This window comes from Puma concolor, chromosome A3 (genome assembly GCF_028749965.1).
Source record: "Puma concolor isolate L17-30 chromosome A3, mPumCon1.1.hap2, whole genome shotgun sequence".
Taxonomy (NCBI): Eukaryota; Metazoa; Chordata; class Mammalia; order Carnivora; family Felidae; genus Puma; species Puma concolor.
In genome coordinates, this window is record NC_141669.1 from 83,831,444 (window position 1) to 83,849,076 (window position 17,633).

At 37.8% G+C, this 17,633-nt stretch overlaps 1 protein-coding gene and 1 long non-coding RNA gene across 4 annotated transcripts in view; both read left to right on the forward strand.

The window, feature by feature from the left end:
* LOC147582570 (uncharacterized) overlaps positions 1-10,339 on the forward strand; it is a 21,592-nt gene extending 11,253 nt beyond the window's left edge. The window contains exons 3-4 of one of the 2 annotated variants that reach the window (XR_015249295.1): positions 3,528-4,109; positions 5,877-10,339. This is a non-coding gene — a long non-coding RNA (uncharacterized LOC147582570). The remainder of the gene's footprint in view (positions 1-3,527; positions 4,110-5,876) is intronic. The other variant, XR_015249294.1, reaches the window with a different exon arrangement.
* A 2,462-nt stretch (positions 10,340-12,801) lies between these two features.
* TMEM182 (transmembrane protein 182) overlaps positions 12,802-17,633 on the forward strand; it is a 53,737-nt gene continuing 48,905 nt past the window's right edge. Inside the window, exons 1-3 of one of the 2 annotated variants that reach the window (XM_086701443.1) lie at positions 12,802-13,133; positions 13,372-13,471; positions 15,156-15,254. In XM_086701443.1, the coding sequence (XP_086557569.1) occupies positions 13,002-13,133; positions 13,372-13,471; positions 15,156-15,254 (331 nt within the window). In that variant the 5' untranslated portion in view covers positions 12,802-13,001. The remainder of the gene's footprint in view (positions 13,134-13,371; positions 13,472-15,155; positions 15,255-17,633) is intronic. The other variant, XM_025932521.2, reaches the window with a different exon arrangement.

The following is a 17,633-nucleotide window of genomic DNA, read 5'->3' on the forward strand; positions in this document are numbered from 1 at the left end:
CTGCAAACCCCCAACCCTCCTAGGCCCCAGGAGGCTACTAATCTACTTTCTACCTCTATGTATTTGCCTATTCTGGACATTTCATAATAAATAGAATTATGCAATATGTGTTCCATTGTGACTAGCTTCTATTAATATTGATTTCAAGATTTGTCCTTATGGTAGCATGGATGCCAATGACATTCATTGTGTGGATAGACCACATTTTATTTATCCATTCATTGATTAATAGACATTTGGATTTGTTCCAATTTGGGGATAATACAGGTTTAATACTGCTATGAACATTTGTGTACAAATTTTTGTGTATATACATGTTTCTATTTTTCTTGAAGTAGAATGGCTCGTGGTAACTCTATGTTTAAACATCAGAAGAACTGTCAAACTGTTTTCAAAAGTGGCTATATTGTTTTATATTACCACCTGCAGTGGATCGAAGTTCTAATTTCTCCATGTCCTCAAACATTTATTAGTTAATGGTAGTTGTGTGGATTTACATTTTCCTCATGGTCAACACTGTTGCGCATCTTTTTATGTGCCTTTTTGCTGTTTGCATATCTTGTTTGGAGAAATGTCTGTTCAGGTACTTTGTCCATTTTTAAATTGGGTTGTCTTTTTATCATTGAATTGTAAAAGTTCCTTATATATTCTAGATGTAAATCTCTTATACAGATTATTATTATATCTCCATATGGATATGTGTATTATTAATATCCTATTCTACAGGTTGTCTTTTCACTTTCTTGATAGTGTTCTTTGATGAACAATAGTTTTTAACTTTGAGGATGTCCAGTTTATTTTTTGTCTCTTAATTGCTTTTGCTTTTGTTGTAATATCTAAAATGATATTGCCTAATCCATGGTTATGAATATTTATGCTCACTTTTTTTCTAAGAACTTTATACTTCAGCTCTTCAGTTTAGGCCTTTGATCCATAGTGAATTAAATTTTTGTGTATTTTGTGAGAAGGGGAGGAAGGGGGTGGGCCATGTCTCAAATGTCAAGAACTCTTGCTGTTTGTATCAAATTTTTAGTAGATTTTTGACTAAATGTTTCTACATTGGTTTATGTAATTGTCCTTTAGGACAATTTCCTCAGACTGTAAATGGTTGAGTGTTTTAAATAGCTTTTACCAGTTATGCTTGTGTTATTGGGGAATGGGTCCATGGAGCTCCTCAAGCTGCCACTTTGGAAGGGGAACTCAGGCTCCATTTTCTTCTTGCTTTTCACATGTTCTGTAATATTTTTGTTAAATGCTTGGCATGTTGTATAGGACACTAGTTAGTGAGATAAATATAAATATATATGTGCATTTTGCTTATATACTTGGAGGTGAGCACAACTTCCCTTCTGCTGATCCTTCAGTGTGAAGGTGTGTGTTAATCTAGTCAGGAGCTTGACTGGGCTGGAAGTTTGTTGTTGCCCAGTTACCCTCAGTAATTACTTTGCTGGTTACCCTCTCTGTACCATAGACTTCATGGTCTTGAGTGCAGGGGTTCTCAGCTGAGGATGATTTTGCTTTCTGGGGGACATTTGGGACTGCCTGGGACTATTGCTACTAGCCTCTGGTGAGTAGAGACCAGAGATAATGCTGAACATCTTGCACCTCACAGGACGGCACCCACAACAAAAAATGATCCAGCACATAATGTCAGTAGTGCCAAAGTTAGGAAACACTACTCTAGAGCTACCTGAAATTCCACATAGTTTGCTAGAGGGTTTTCCTATTATATCTGCTGTCCTCTTGGCCAGCTTTGCACGGTCCCTCAGAGAGCATATTTCTCTTGGAATTCCTAGGTATTTTCCACTGTTATTTCTACTTGGACGCGTGTTAGCTTGTGGGTGGCTGGCAGGGGAGGGGAGCATTCTCTGATGTTCTGACTATGTCTTAGCCAGGCTCTGTGAACCTGAGGCTTGGGGTGTGGCCTTCACAAGTGTTCACATTTTCATTCTGCTGTATGCTAGGCCTGACACCACATATTCTAGTTCCTCACTTAGGGAGAGAGATTTCTTTAATAGACTTTATTTTTCAGATCAGTTTTAGGTTAGTAGAAAAAATAAATGGAACATAAAGAGTTCCTACATATCCCCTGCCTCCACACACGCAGAGCCTGCCCTATTATCAGTATCCTGTGCCACAGTTTATATTTGTTATAATCAATGAACTTGCATTGACCCATCATGGTCACACGAAGCCCATGGTTTACATTTTGTGTTGTACAGTCTGCGAGTTTGGACAAATGCATAAAGGCATGTATCCAGCATTATACTATCATGCAGAATATCCTCACTGTTCTATCAATCCTGCACACTCTACTTACTCCTGCTTCTCTCTTGGGGTAAAGTTTCTTCTTTGCTTCCTTCTTTCCTTCCTTTCTTTTTACCTCCTTTTTTTTCTTGCTTAAAACACACACACACACACACACACACACACACACCACAAAACACACACACACACACAAAAAACCCTTTTGTTTTTCTCAGCTACAAAGGGTTTTCTCTAATGCCCTAAGGTGACAATTTTGTTGCTCTTCTCCATTCGGATTTAGGCTTTTGTTCCACGGGAGAGTTATCAGTAGAGTTTGGCAGTGGCTACTTTTCTGATGCCTCAGGCAATACTGAGGTAGGAGAGGATGGAGATTCTCCCCAGTCTTTGGAAATACCTGGAAGAGTTTGTTGATGGAAACAAATTGATAGGAATCCCCCTGTGTATGGGTAGATCTTTATGCTAGCCACACTTGGCCTGTAGCAATTCATAAGGAATTTGTAGCTAACTTACATGCCAGTCAGCATGATCCACTATATATGCATGGGTCCTTTTTCTTCCTGGAGGCATGTGTCTTTCCCAAGCGATACAGATTGGTTAGTTGTTTACCTGAGATCTCAATTCTCTCATGGGTTCAAGAAAAGCTATTCATTTAAAGTTTGTCTAACCTTTTGTTTGTAGAAAGGGTGGCAGAATGTTCCTTCCAGTTTCTACACTTCCAAGATGAAAATGGAACTTACTCCTTTTTTTTTTTTTTTTTTTTTTTTACATTGCTATAATTCTTTCACAACTGCTATTGAACTGCAGTCTGCAAAGAGCATCTAACTCCTGGCTTTAGTTTTATGTTCTGGGGTAACACTTTAGGGTCCCACCCTCATGACCTCATTTTATCCTAATTACCTCCTAACAAGTACTATATCCAAAGAAAGTCACAATGGGGTTAAGGATTCAACATATGAATTTTGGGGGGCACACAAACAAGCATAATAAGAAACCCTGCCATGGAGAGATGCCTCAGTTTCCTTATTGATAAAATAGGGGAAATCATACCACTTATTACAGTGGGTTATTGTGAAGTTTAAATGCGTTAATAAGCACTTAGAACGGTGCTTAGAACAGAGCCAGCACTACGTAAGTGCTGGGTGCTATTAATTTGTCACTGTGGTCATTTTTGTTATTTAGCTGTTGTGTTATTTGAGTATCCTGATATGTCCTGATTTTCAAGTGCTTACCCCATACTTCCTATGGAATTAAATCTACAGAACTTAAAGGACTTGGCTGAGCAAAACATGAAGAGAAGTCTGTGCAGCCCTCCATGCAGAAACCACCCGCACCTTTAACAGTGCTGCAGACAGTGGCCTCTCCCTGGACAGCTTCTGACTGTATTTTCACACCAATGCAACACCAGCTATTTCTCCTCTTTGAGACTTGGTAGCACAAAGGTCACATGGATGTGTCTCCCCACCCTGCACTCTCTTACTCCTGGATTGGATTGTCTTTCCTTTGGGGCACAGAACTGGCTTGCAGACGCTGAGCCCATTTGAGCCTCTTGCTTTGGGAAAGTCATCTGAAGTGGGAATGAAAAGACCATCTTCATTTTTACTGAGAAAGAAGACCAGTGGCCAAGGTGTGGAAGGACAAGGCAACACACCCCAGAGCCAAGACAAACATGTCTTTCTCTATATGAAGATTCAAATCATGGCACACAAGATTCATGGAAAGCACTTTCACAACTGAGGGACAGGAGAAGGGAAACTTTTTATTCACAGGTTTCTGGCATGTGGAGTGAAGCATGTACCCTCAAGAGAGAATTGCAAGGAAACAAAGGGATGAGTAAATTCAAGGTAGCAATTCTTTAAGATGTATATTTGTATAATAGATACATTCTGATAAGTTATATCTGTTTGATTTCTAGTTTTACAAATCAAAAATATTTCCCCTTTAGTCCACTGTTTTGTTTTTGAAATTGTTTATTATGTTTTGATTGCAGTTGAAGGCAGGTTTTTAACAAATAAGTTCTCAGTTTTTTACCTCTTTCAGGAGGTGATGCACTTAAGTTCACTAATAGAGTTCCTTATGGAGCTCTATGAAGCTAGATAGTGAACTCCCTTTCAAAGTAAAGGATGTCATTGTAATATAATCCCCTTTGTGTGAGTTACTTGTGTAAGTAAGTAAGTAGCTCTCGATTTAATGGAATACTAACTGCCTAAATTATTGAGGTGAGTGAGGCAATGGATCTTGCTGCAGTTGCGTTCAGTGTAGGCTGTTCATCAGGGCCTTGGTACTTTGGTGGAGCCATCTTAGTAAAGGCTGATCAGCATCAAATACTATTGTGAAAATAGCGAATCTTGTATTTGTATTATAGAATATTTGTATTATATAAAAATTCCCACAACTGACCATAGTGGACCAGAGAATGCAAATTTTACCTGTGGCCAGCAGATGGCAGTGTTCAACCCAATTCAGTTCACCTCCATAAGATTGCTGGCTTATTTATTTGGTTAGTTAAGTTTTTCCCGAGCACCTACCTCAAGCTGGTGGGGGTGTAGCAGTAAACAAAAACAGAACCACTAATAATGTCCAGTGAGTTTATTTGTTGTTACATACTATGTGTAAGATGAGAAGGCCTGTGAATAATCTCTTAAAACTACAGGATGTGGTCCTGTTGTCATCTTGGTGGATGGGAGAGTAGTCAGGAGGAACACACACAAGAACCAAGAACCATTATAAAAACAGAACTTAAAAAGGTCAGTAGAGTCACAGAGACGGATGGCGATGTTTCACTGGCAGTAACAATCTGTTTCGTTAATGATCATAGGGAAGCAATTGATGTTTCAGGTCTGTTGTCTTATGTTTAGGGCTGTGGTCCCACAGTCCCTTACTGTAACCCTTAGGACCAGATGTGTTTAGAAGTCATAATTTTGGGGATTTTGGAAAAGTAATATGTTATATATTACCTAATACCCCCATTGTAAGCTGGGGAGCCCTGTAATCAAACACATTCATACTTCTGCAATAAAATACATGAGAAATTCACACTATAATTTATATATACCCTTATGCCCATTAGGTCTGTTTTACCAACAGCTTTTGGTTTTCAGAGGTTTTTGAATGGCAGATAAATATTGTGGATCTATATTATTCCATGACAAAAAAGAATTCAACCCCAAGTCTCTAGAAAACCATTCCAGTTTTTTTTGGAAAATGGATTCTCAGTCTATAGAAGTTTGTGAGAGTTTGATTTATATACAGGCATACTTTGTTTTATTGGAGTATACTTTATTGTGCTTTAACGACATGGTGGTTTTTTACAAATTGGTGCTTTGTGGCAACCCTACATCGAATAAGTCTGTTGGTGCCATTTTTCCAATAATATTTGCTCACTGCATGTCTCTGTGTCAGATTTTGGTAATTCTCACAATCTTTCAAACGTTTTCATTATTATTATACTTGAATTGTATATCAATGATAAAACTTTGCAATATCATGATATCATGATAAAACTTTGATGGATGAGGAGTTACTTCTTATGGATGAACTAAGAAAGTGTTTGTTTTGTTTTGTTTTGTTTTGTTTTGTTTTGTTTTGTTTTGTTTTGTTGTTTTTTCCAGATGAATCTACTCCTGGTGAAGATACTGTGAAGATGGTTGAAATGACAACAAAGGACTTAGAATATCACATAAAATTAGTTGATAAAGCAACAGCTGCAGTTTGAGAAGCTGGATTCCAGTTTTGAAAGAAGTTCTACTCTGGATGAAATACTATCAAATAGCATCGCCTGCTACAGAGAAATCACTTGTGACAGGAAGAATCAATCCCAGTGGCAAACTTTATTGTTGTCATATTTTAAGAAATTGCCTTCAGCAAACCACCCTGATCAGTCAGCAGCCATCAACATGGGGACAAGACCCTCCAACTTACTTAAAAGATAACCAAGATGTGAAATCCCAGATAATGATCAGCATATGTCAGCATATTTTTTTAATGTTTTATTTATTTTTGAGAGAGTGTGAGCAGGGGAGGGGGAAAGAGCAAGAGAGGGGCAAAGGATCTGAAGCGGGGCTGGAACTCACCAACTGTGAGTTCATGACCTGAGCTGAAGTCAAATGCTCAACCAACTGAGCCACTTAAGCACCCTGCAATGAAGTATCTTTTAATTAAGGTATGTACATTGTATTTTTAGACATGATGCTTCTTGCGCATTTACAAGACCACAGTATAGTGTAATATACCTTTATACGAACTGGGAAACCAAAAAGTTCATTTGGCTTGCTTTATTGTGTTATTTGTTCATTTCATTGCCATGGTCTAGAACCAAACTCACAATATCTCTGAAGTAGGCCCATATTTCTTTACAAATTTGTTTACCATTTTTAGGTCCTGGGTATTGTCATTCTTGAATATTTTTAAGCTAAAGTGAACCAGAATTAATTTTGTTTTCAAAATGCTTAGTTTAATTAGATATTTTGAGATAATTAAGAGTATTACAGTATCAGGATTAGAAATTATGACCTTAGAAAAAAGAATGTTTGCTCATTATCATGACTTGAGATTTCTGCTAAGTTTCAGTGTATTTACCAATTGAAAAAAAAACACAGTTAACTTAAAAAAAAAAAAGACATTGGATCAAAATAGTGGATCAAAGCCTTCAATTGTTTAGTTGTCCAGTCTTTGGTTGTCAAGTTTTATTTAACTTGTAAAAAACAAGAAGGAAACTTACCACCCTAACTTGGAGTGCTAATGATCTTCCTATACTCTAGATTTTAGAAGGTTGATTTTTAAACTTTTTTTTAATTAAAAAAATTAAAAAGGTTTTTGTCAATTTCTTTAAGTGACAAAAGACTCTAAAAGGAAAGTTATTTCCACGAAGTCAGGAGGCTCTCCAAATGAAATTGTGACAGTAGAATGATCAGGATGAGAGGAAAAAGGCAGGGATAACCAAAGAGTTCAGGGAGCTTTTCGAATGGAACAATAAAACCAGACCAGCTTTCTTGGCTGGGGCAGTTACATCATGTCTTCTAATATCTGATTTCACAAAGTGTCTATGTTTGTTTCCTTGTTTATTCTTTATGTTGTTCTCAAAAGTACTTGAAGCAGCTTACATAAACATATATAAAATGACATGTTAAACAAGTGTGTGTGGGAGAGAAAGTCGGGGGCACACAGGAAGGAAACTAAGGAAGGCACCTTGGGAAGGGTGTGGGAAGCTGGGACATCACCTTTGTACATTTGTCTCTGAGCTTTCCAGGTACCTGGGTGGAGACAGAAGTACTCTTGGTGTCATAAGAATATAAGCTCATTGAGGTTAGAGAGCACATTTTATTCACTACCATCATTCTGGGACACAGCAATCTGCCTTAAAACAGGCATTTGATAAATATTTATCAAAAGGATACAATTTATAGTGTCTCTAAGATTAAAAATAACAGCAGTGGTCTATGGAAACACAACTTCTTTCAGTATTCAGAAATTTCCTCCTGGTCTTCATAAGAAGGCACTGTAGATACAGGGGCTAACATTCTTGATAACATTTTGAAGAATAATGGGGCATATTTTATGGGGGGGGCTTTCATTTATTTGTTTATTCATTATTAATTTGTTCATTGAGCAAACATGTCTTGAACCAAGTTTTCCCAAGACGCAGGGATTCAAAAAGTGCCTATAGAAGACAAGAGTGTAATTAAATACGGAAAAGTGTTATAGGTTGTACAATACAGTCTTCTTGGAGAGTACTGCTAGTACTCAACACCCACAAGAGCATGTAACACAGAGTAGGGACTTGCTATGTATTTGTTGAGTGGATTAAGGAAGAGTTCATCAGACAGGTGGAAGAGAAGAGAGTTCTAATCAGAAGGGAACAGGATAGGCAAGGATTTGGAAAAATGCTGCAGGTGGCCTAGGGGAAAGAATGATGTATATGGGTGTGGGGAGGGCTAGGGGCACTTGCTGAGAGATTAGTCTGTTGAAATAAACCCGAGTCCTATCTGGAATGCTAGCAGAGGGAGTTTTATCTTGTATTATGATTTTTTTTAAAAAAATTTCATCAAAAAATGGTCTTCAGCTAAAGGCAGGATAGAAGAGAAACCTAATGTGGGTATTCCACCGACTCATTTGACACGTCCTCTTTCCTAATATCCCCAATTATCCTCTGAAGCATTGTTCCTGTTTTTCCGTATGGGAAGCCAAAGCTCAGAGATTTGAGTGATTTGCCCAAGCACAAATCATCTTCTATGAAAGACAATTCCCACTCTTCTTAATTCAATGAAATCCTCATTCTGAAAACTGCCAGTGGGGGAGAGCTGGCTCCTGCTCTTGTGTCCAGGTTTGTTGTATTCTGGAGGACCGGTCCTAAGTCTGCACTCAGCCACCTAGCCTCCTCATTTAGCCTTGGGGGCACAGAGAACAATTGAGCATCATAACAAAGGGGTAACCTCTAGGGTCCAAACGTAGAAACATAACCCGTTAATTATTGAGAATTGCCTTTGGCAGTGAGACTCCAAGCAGATCTCTCTTGGCTTACCTCTGGCCATCTTTCATGTGACCTAGACCATCTTTGACTCCTACCACCAAAAAGACTTTTAGATGCTAAGATTCCTGCTCAAGAGAGTGGACGCCCATAGAGAAAGTGGTTGTTTCATAGTCTGTCTACTGAAGGTTGTCCTGTATTCAAGATTGTTGAGTGGATTAATGTGCTTAGGTTTCTATCTGCTACCTGGTAGATGCTCATGGATATCAGCTGTTACTTTTGACTTCAGTTCACATTTTTGAAAATCCAGCTTTCCCACAGGATCAAACCTGAGATACCATGCTTAGGTTTGTGGCCTTGCAGATTCAGTGTGATCATCATATCAACATAAAAATAGATTCAATATCCACCTAAAGGATAGGCAATGGAGTGGTTTTATTACAGGGTATTACAGGTTGGGGTTGGTGCCTGAGTATGTCTGTTTCTCCTCATCTCTTGGCCTTTCACCAGAAAAGAGTGTGAAGGGAAAAAGAGGCCCTCTGCCCAAATCCGTGGAGATGATAAGAACCCAGCAGCTTTTTAGGCGTCTTCCTGGTGCATGGACAATTGTTCAGGCTGCTGAAAGAACCTGAGGAAGCTGCACGGGTGCCTGGGTGGCTCAGTCGGTTAAGCATCCGGCTCTTGATTTGGGCTCAGGTCACGATCTTGTGGTTTGTGAGTTCAAGCCCCATGTTGGGCTCTGCACTGACAGCACAGAGCCTGCTTGGGATTCTCTGCCCCTCCGCAGCTCATGCTCTCTCTCAAAATAAATAAACTTAAAAAAAGTATTTGGAAATATTTTAAGAATCATGCAAAATTAGGGGAGTGGCAAATGACAAGCAAATGGTCCAGTTTTCTAAAGAAAGGAAACATGTTTTGACCCCTGGAGAGTAAGTTTCATTGCATTTATCAGTAAAAGTCTAATGGAGATTCTCAAAAAGAGGAAACACACACCCCACTAAAATCCATCCCTCCAGGTTTCACAAAGAACAGGCCATGCCAGATCAGGGCGCTTTCTTCTGGGACAGATTACCAGTTGGATGGCTCAGAAGGTCATGGACTTGTATCTCAGCCAAGTGTCCTAATACAAATTGATTTTTATTTTATTTTAGTGCCTGTTGCATGTCAAGCACTGTGATAAGCACTGGGGATAATGGGGCTAAAGCAGTTTAGTTTCATGACGTGAGAAGTACTCTGTGATATCAAATAGATGCACACAAATGAATGGTGGAAATAATTAGATTGCTTACTCATAATTGATTTAATAAACACATTTTTATAATGATGCTTATGCATTTTTGGATAAACCAGAAATGGTGAGAAAATGTCATTAGTTGATGGACCTAATCCAGAAAGATGATTTTTGTGTGTGACAAAGACCAAAATTGAGATGAATTATAACAATGACAAAGTTCCACACTCCTGCCTGCTTACTTAAAAAAATCTAGTTGTTTGTATGTGTGTATGTTTGTTAATGTGTGTGTGTGTTACAGATTTAGTATTGATGCATAGATGTTTACCATAAACCTTTGGGATATAAATAAAATAAATAAAATCTTCATGAAGAAATTCCTCCTCCTCTCCAAAGAGCAGTGTTGGTGTCTACGACCACAACTACACAACCACAACTACACAACCACACTGACGCTGGGAGAGGGGTGGGCTGGGAAGGAGGAGAATGTGTCCAGGTTGGCCCAAAGCTCATTATTAAACCTCTGTGTACTTCATTCTAGTGAATCATTTATTTTTTCCCACTAGGGCATGAATTCCTCAAGGTCAGGGCCTATGTACTGTAACCTTAATGTCTGGCAAAATGCCTGGGCCCTCACAAGTTCTCAATAAGCACTTCTTCAAGATGTATTTCCTCCCCCCCACCCCCCCCAAAAACCCTTAATTTGATCTGATATTGCATTAATTACCAAATAGCATCTGTATTAGTCTCTTATTGTTGCTGCAACAAATGAATAAAAAATTGGTGACTTAAAAGAATACAAATTTACTATCCCTACAATTCCAGAGGTCAGAAACCTCCCAAATCAAGGTGTTGGTAAAGCTATGTTTCTTCCTTAGTGGGGGAGGGGCCCAGGGGGAATCTGTTCTTTCCTCTTCCAGGCACTAGAAGCCAGCCACATTACTTGGCTTGTGACCCCTTCAAACCAGCAACTCTTTGACTCTTTTTCTTGCCACATTCCTTTCTCTTCCTACTCTGTTAGAAGAGATTCTCTACTTTAAAGGGTTCATGTGATTAGATTGGGCCTACCTGTGTAATCCAGGATATTGCCACATAACCTATTCACAGATTATGTGATTACAGTTAGGATTAGGGTGTGGACATCTTTGGGAGACTATTATTCTGCTTATCACAGCCTCCAAATCAGAAAGGTGGTGGTATTCAGGTGCTAGGCTCTATGCAGAAGATTATACTATGCCTCACTTCAATCAAATCCTTGAAGATTGTAGCAAAGAACCAGAATAACAGGGAAATTTGGAGTTGTGGCAACCTAAGGGATGTTTAAAAGAATAGGATGTTTAGCTTAGAAGAAAAAGACCTCAATTTAGGGGTCCAGTAGCAGTTCTGGTTTGAGGAGGCTTGAGATGACTGCTTCTTCATCAGAAAAATACCAGGAAATTCTGTCACATGACAGAAGATTGCACACCTGTGCTATGCAATCTCAGAGGACCAAATAGGATTAATACTGGAAACTTTTGGAAAGCAGCTTTTGGCAGAACTTAAGGTTGGGCTGTGTGGACATTCCTGATGTCTTTCAAGACAGCAGGCTAGAGATGGCATGGCTCCATGCCGTGGGGGTTCTTACAAAAGAGATTTGAGCATTAGATAAGGAATCAGCTGAGGCGTTGTGTTGAATTCCATTTAGCCCTCGCAGCCACTGATTCTGTGACCTAGAATTCCATTCATGACCTTCGGGTACCTCTGACTACATATAGCCAGAACTGGAGAAGCCCTGCCTCCCTACTGAAGAGTCATCTTTTGCCCTCCGTGAATCTGTATTTAAGGATCTGTCCCATACCAAGCAGAAGTGGTGAAGGAAGCTGGTAGAGCTGATGCCTCTTCAGAAGATGCACTAACTCACATTATTGTTGAGAACATATATTTAGAAGGAAAAACCAAAAACAGTAGCCATAGAGACAGTACAAAGTTTAAAATGCTACACAAGTACTTAAAAATACTCTCTTGTATACTCAGACATGAAAAGAAAACAACAATAGAGATAAGGCATGAAGAAAGTATAGATTCATGAGGTGGTTTGTATCAGAATCCAGGATGTTTTGACGAAGTTGAACATTTAAAACGAAGGAAACAAAAATAAAGAGTAGACCAGATTCTTTCATCTTAATCCAGACAACAATATACTTTGGGACTCTGTTTTTCTTCGGTTCACTTTAGGGATGGTTATTTGGAGTAACTTGTACAAGATATTGGAGCTGCTGTAGAAAGTGCTGTTTTTATGTCAATAGAGTGGGTAGCATGAAGGTACTTTTTTGTACTTTAAATAGCCTATGTTACTTTTTTCTTGATCTTTTAAGTATACATCTGAATGTCTAGGTTATACACTTGAGCTGTACTCCATGATACGTTAGACCACTTGACCGGCAGATTATTTTGTATCCCTAAAGTATCCAAAAGGAATTAAGAAATTAATTACAACTTTAATTATATCCAAGAAAACTCTTTGTGGTTCCTTATAGCTGTTCTTTATCTGTCTTCAAAGAGAGTCTTAAGTGTCTTTGGCTTTGGTGTTGTAATGGTCATTCTAGACTGAGGAGCTTGTTCAGACACTTAAGACTTTGGGCCAATACTGCCAATGACTTCATACCACTTCATCTTCTTTCCACTTCTATGGATTACCCAACAGCAAAAATGGTCATTCTAGCCAGCCCCTGATATTCCTCTCTACAGTCAGGGGAAGGTCAGCTATTTTTTGATCCCCACGGGAGAGAGACAGCTCCTCAATCAGTATCCTAAAATAGCTGGCCATTCTCAGCTGCTGGGCTGGAGTCCCTCCAGGGGAGAGCAAAGGGAATACAAATCCACCCACTGGGTGCGAGTGAGAAGTCACCAAAACATGAGCTAGGAGAGGCTTCTAAAGAAGATCCTGCCTACTCGAAAAATCTTTCTTATTTTTCTTATTTTTTTTTTTAATTGAGAAGCTACGTGTCTGCCATTTTTTTAATTTCTAAGTTTATTTAAAGGGAAACCAGTGGCTTGAAGATGAGACTAAATATTGCCATCTTCTTTGGGGCTCTCTTTGGTGCTTTGGGGGTTTTACTCTTTTTGGTGGCTTTTGGATCGGATTACTGGCTTCTTGCAACTGAAGTGGGGAAGTGTTCAGGTGAACAGAATGTGCGTTTCTTCTTCCAAATACTGATGTACTTGGTAGGGATGAGGGTAGCCTTATGTATCCTCTTGAAATCAGAGAATAGTGGTGGAGTGCCTATTTCTTCACAGAAGAGATAGGTGGCAAGCTACTGACCATCATTATTTGGGATAAAACCCATTGTTGTAATATTTTCCTGGATGTGATAATTTAGGTTATGTGCTTTGTGTTGATGGCAAATTACTTTCTTTGTGTTCTGTACAGATAGAGAATGTCACTTTCCACCATGAAGGATTCTTCTGGAGATGTTGGTTTAATGGGATTGCGGAAGAGAATGATTCCAGTATCTGGAAGTTCTGGTACAGTAAGTGCAATTTAGCTTTATTTCCCCTCATCATTAAAATAAGAATGAGCAGCTTCTTATTTAGTATAGATCACTTACAAGATAGGATTGGATTCTTAACTGTAGAATCCTGATAGAATGTCTTCAAAAGATTCATGAAGTGATTCTTTTTCAGTAAGTAGAAATGGCTATATGAATAATTATTTTATTTTCTAACCTAAAATAGGGGTCTGAATATTTATGGCAAAACTGAATTATCTTCTGTTTCCTTGCTCATATTTAAAATACACTTACCCTAACAACAACAAAAAACTAGGTATTAACTATAGTATTTTTCTTGTCTATTATTGCTGTGTCTGTTATTGCTGTGTTGCAAATAAATTAGTTTTATTTTTGGCTATCAACCCTTTAAATGTCAAATTTAAAAATTAAGATATAGAGATCAGATATTTTATATTGGTGGCTTTAAAGTTAAAAAATATCTTTTTTTTTTTTTTTTTTTTTTTTTTTTTTTTTATAATGAAACTTACTTACCAGCGGCGGTGGATGAAAGCACACTGTTTGGGCTTTAACCAAGGTAGTGGGAATTATCAAGAAATGCCTGGCTTCTGATGTCTGTGTTCTCTCATAGAAACTTGAGAGTTCCTTTTTGATGTAGAATAGCTTGTTAAAAATACAGTACATTCTTTTCACTGTATTTCCTATATTATATTAATCTCTGAAAGTAAATTCATTGAAAATAACTAGCTTTTATCTTATTGCATTCAACAATAAAAGAACTATTTATTACCCTCAAGGTTATTGTAGGTTGAAAGTATTAGTCTCCTTATCCAATACTCCTGTGATATATCAAAATATGGCATTTACACACTAGTCAAGATTATATGATAAAATAATATACAATAAAGAGATGAGATCTTGGAAGATGTAAGCAAGCTGACAGCAAGTTGGCATATGTGAAAGGAACAAAGTAATGATGAAATGGAATTTTGCAAGAAATAGTTGGTAGGCTATCTTGTAGTCCTTTTGGAGAGGAGAATGAGCATGGAATCTGCCAATGAAAAGCATTCAGACTCTGGCAGAGTAAGTCAGACTGTGCAAGAGGAAGATTTTGCCAAGGACTTAGAGAAAGAAAGAATATTTCACTCCTCCTTAAAGGGTACACAGTGAAAGCTTCAAGTTTTCCAACAACATAAAAGTTTTTTTCTTGTGTTTTCTCCAAGTACTAAAAATGCATTTAAATTATTAGCTTGTATGACCTATCATTTCCAGCTTTTCCCTAAAAATAGAATATAGAATACATTTTATATTAATCAGAGCTGACAATGGGTAAATCTAAGTTTATTAGAGTTTTAAAACAATTACTTTTTGAATACTATGTGCTAGGCATCATGTTGGGAACTGGAGAATATGGCTGTGAAAATAAATGAAGTGTAGTGCCTTTAATCTTAAGGTGATATTAGGGGCATTCCCAGCATTGAACTATGTCATGAACTAGATGTTTTGGATGAATCTACTTTCCAGGTCCCCTGAGCTGCTTGATGTGAGTTCCCCCCCCCCCCCCCCCCACTCATCAGTTCTCTGAATCTGTTGCTCCCACCCACAGTTTATTTAGCTTGTGTGTCCCAGGTCCTGTATGTCTCTTGTTAGGAAGTCTTCACTCAGCATCTCAATAACAACTACCATCATTTGCTCTCCTTCCTAGCCAATCAGCCACCGTCCAAGAACTGCATGCACGCTTACCTGTCACCATATCCCTTCACGAGAGGGGAACACAATTCAACCTCCTATGACTCTGCTGTTAGTAAGTACCTTTGTCTAGAGAATGCCTCCAAGAAAGACTTGCTTTTCTGAAAAAAAACTAATTTCACATATATCATTTCAACATTTTCTCTGGAATGAATCTGTTATTAAATAATAAAATACCATTTTTAATACAATATTTATAACTCTAATAGAATATAGTCCAGAGTTAAAAGTAAAGCCATTGTAACTTACTTGCTGTTTATAAAGATTTTTTTTTAAGTGTGTCTTCTGGTGTGGAAATAATGATGTTTATTAGGAATAACTGCTTCTTGTGGGTTTAACAGACCTAAAGCTAGTCTTATAATGGGAAATATTATAATCCACACCCTGCTTTAAAAACATTGTTTTTGTAATTGTTACACATAAGAATATGATTATGCTACTGGTTTCCTGCAAAATGACTGGACTTCCTTATATGTGATATCTCAACGAAGAATAGTCAGATGTCATTAACTGAGAGTCGTGATTACCGAGTTCCTTGGTATTTACATCCTCTTTGTCCTATGGAAGGTACACAAACTTAGTTGGTATGGAAAATATATCATATATACTTAAATGTAGTTTTATACAAAGTACAAAAGCTCAATATGTCAACTTGATTCTCAGCTGGTTTCATGAAGTTTTTAACAAAGGGTGTTTCTTGTAATCTTAAAGCTAAGAATTGGTTCGTTATTTACCAATGTCATAAATAAAGACAAAAAATATTTGTTTTTTTTTCAAAGACAGTAAGCAGCATATTTACTTTTCTGAATAAACTTATATTAGTAGTCCCCAGAGAATCAATAGGAGATATATAGGTAGGGTGGGGGTTGGGAAGAGAGAATGATGGATGGATGGATTGATGGAGAGATTTTAAAGAATGGGCTTATGTGATTGTGGAGGCTGGCAAGTCTAAAATCTATAGGGCAAGATTTCAGGCTGGATAAGAGTTGCTGTTGTAGTCTTGAATCTGAAGCCTAGAAACTCTGGTAGAAGTTTTTCTTTAGGTAACCTCAGTCTTTATTCTTAAGGCCTTCAACTGATTAGATGAGGCCCACCCCCATTATGGGTAGTTTAACCACATTAATGCATAAAATTAACCATTGCAAATTATATGCCTTATAATTTTAAGTTTGTCAAAGGATGTAGCATTTGCTCATATCACACAATTAACATGACACTTTATGGAGTGGAAGTGGGGTCTGAATAGCAAACGAGATAAGCTGTCATACAGCCATGCTTATCCATCATAGTCGCTTGTGCTTAAAAGGGCTCTGGCTTTTGGCCTTGAGAACGAGCGGTGTGAATGTTCCTTCCCATTAATAACTGCAAAAGGCGCTTCCATTTGTCAAAGCATTTTGCATTGTGTGACATGGACCTTTTCACTGATAAGAGACGAGATCACATAGGAAAGTGTATAAACTATTCTGTCTCACAAAAAGTTGCAAAAAAGGTATCCCTTCCCTGACATTCTTACTTTTGTAAAATTGACCAAGAAGTAGCAGAGTAGAACAGGGTTGACTTTCCACAACATTAGGTGTTTGCATAGCTATTAGTGTTCTGTTGATAACTCATGTATATGTTCAGGTCCTGTGATGATCGGATAGGTATCATGGGCACTATATATGTTTAAATGAATCTACATATTTGAAGAGTCTGTAACTCAAGGAATTAGTGGAGAATTTGAAACACAAGGTGACATGATCTAAACATAATAATTATGATGGAGGTGGAGTGTATGTGCATGCCCCCAAAATTATACTGCAATTACAGTTAGAATCATTATGTAGCACTGCATATAATTACTGTGTCATTTTTGGATCTAATGACAAAACCATATTCCAATTTTTTTTTGTTTTAAATGATCACACTCCCCTTGGCTCACATATTGTAACTCCCTATTCACTTTAAGCAGCTTTATCAAACATTTTAGCAAACATGACCAAGACGGGAGGAAGGATGTCCTACAAAGAAACAGCTTATACACATTTCATTTACATTCATAATAACATACAATGGTATCTGACATTATATTTGGGTGATTTTTTTTTATGGTTCCCTTATCTAAGAGAAGGGCCATCGATATCATGAGAAGGGTTTTATCTGACTGAAAAGTGAGTGTTTCCTAGTTAGTGAGGCTATCTAGTCTTCACCAGACCCCGTATGTACTCTTGGGTTTCATATAGCCTCATAATTATCAGGCATTATACATTTGCCAATTTATCTTGGGTAAATTCAGTCTTGTTTGTAAAAATTGGATGCATTCCAGCCTGGCAAATATAATTGGTAAAATAGCTTTGTATTTTCCTTAGTTTTTGCAGTTACAGTTAGCCAGTGTCGAAATCAGTGAAAATAATATAGCAGTGTTTGATTGTTCTGGAAAGACTATTTTACAATC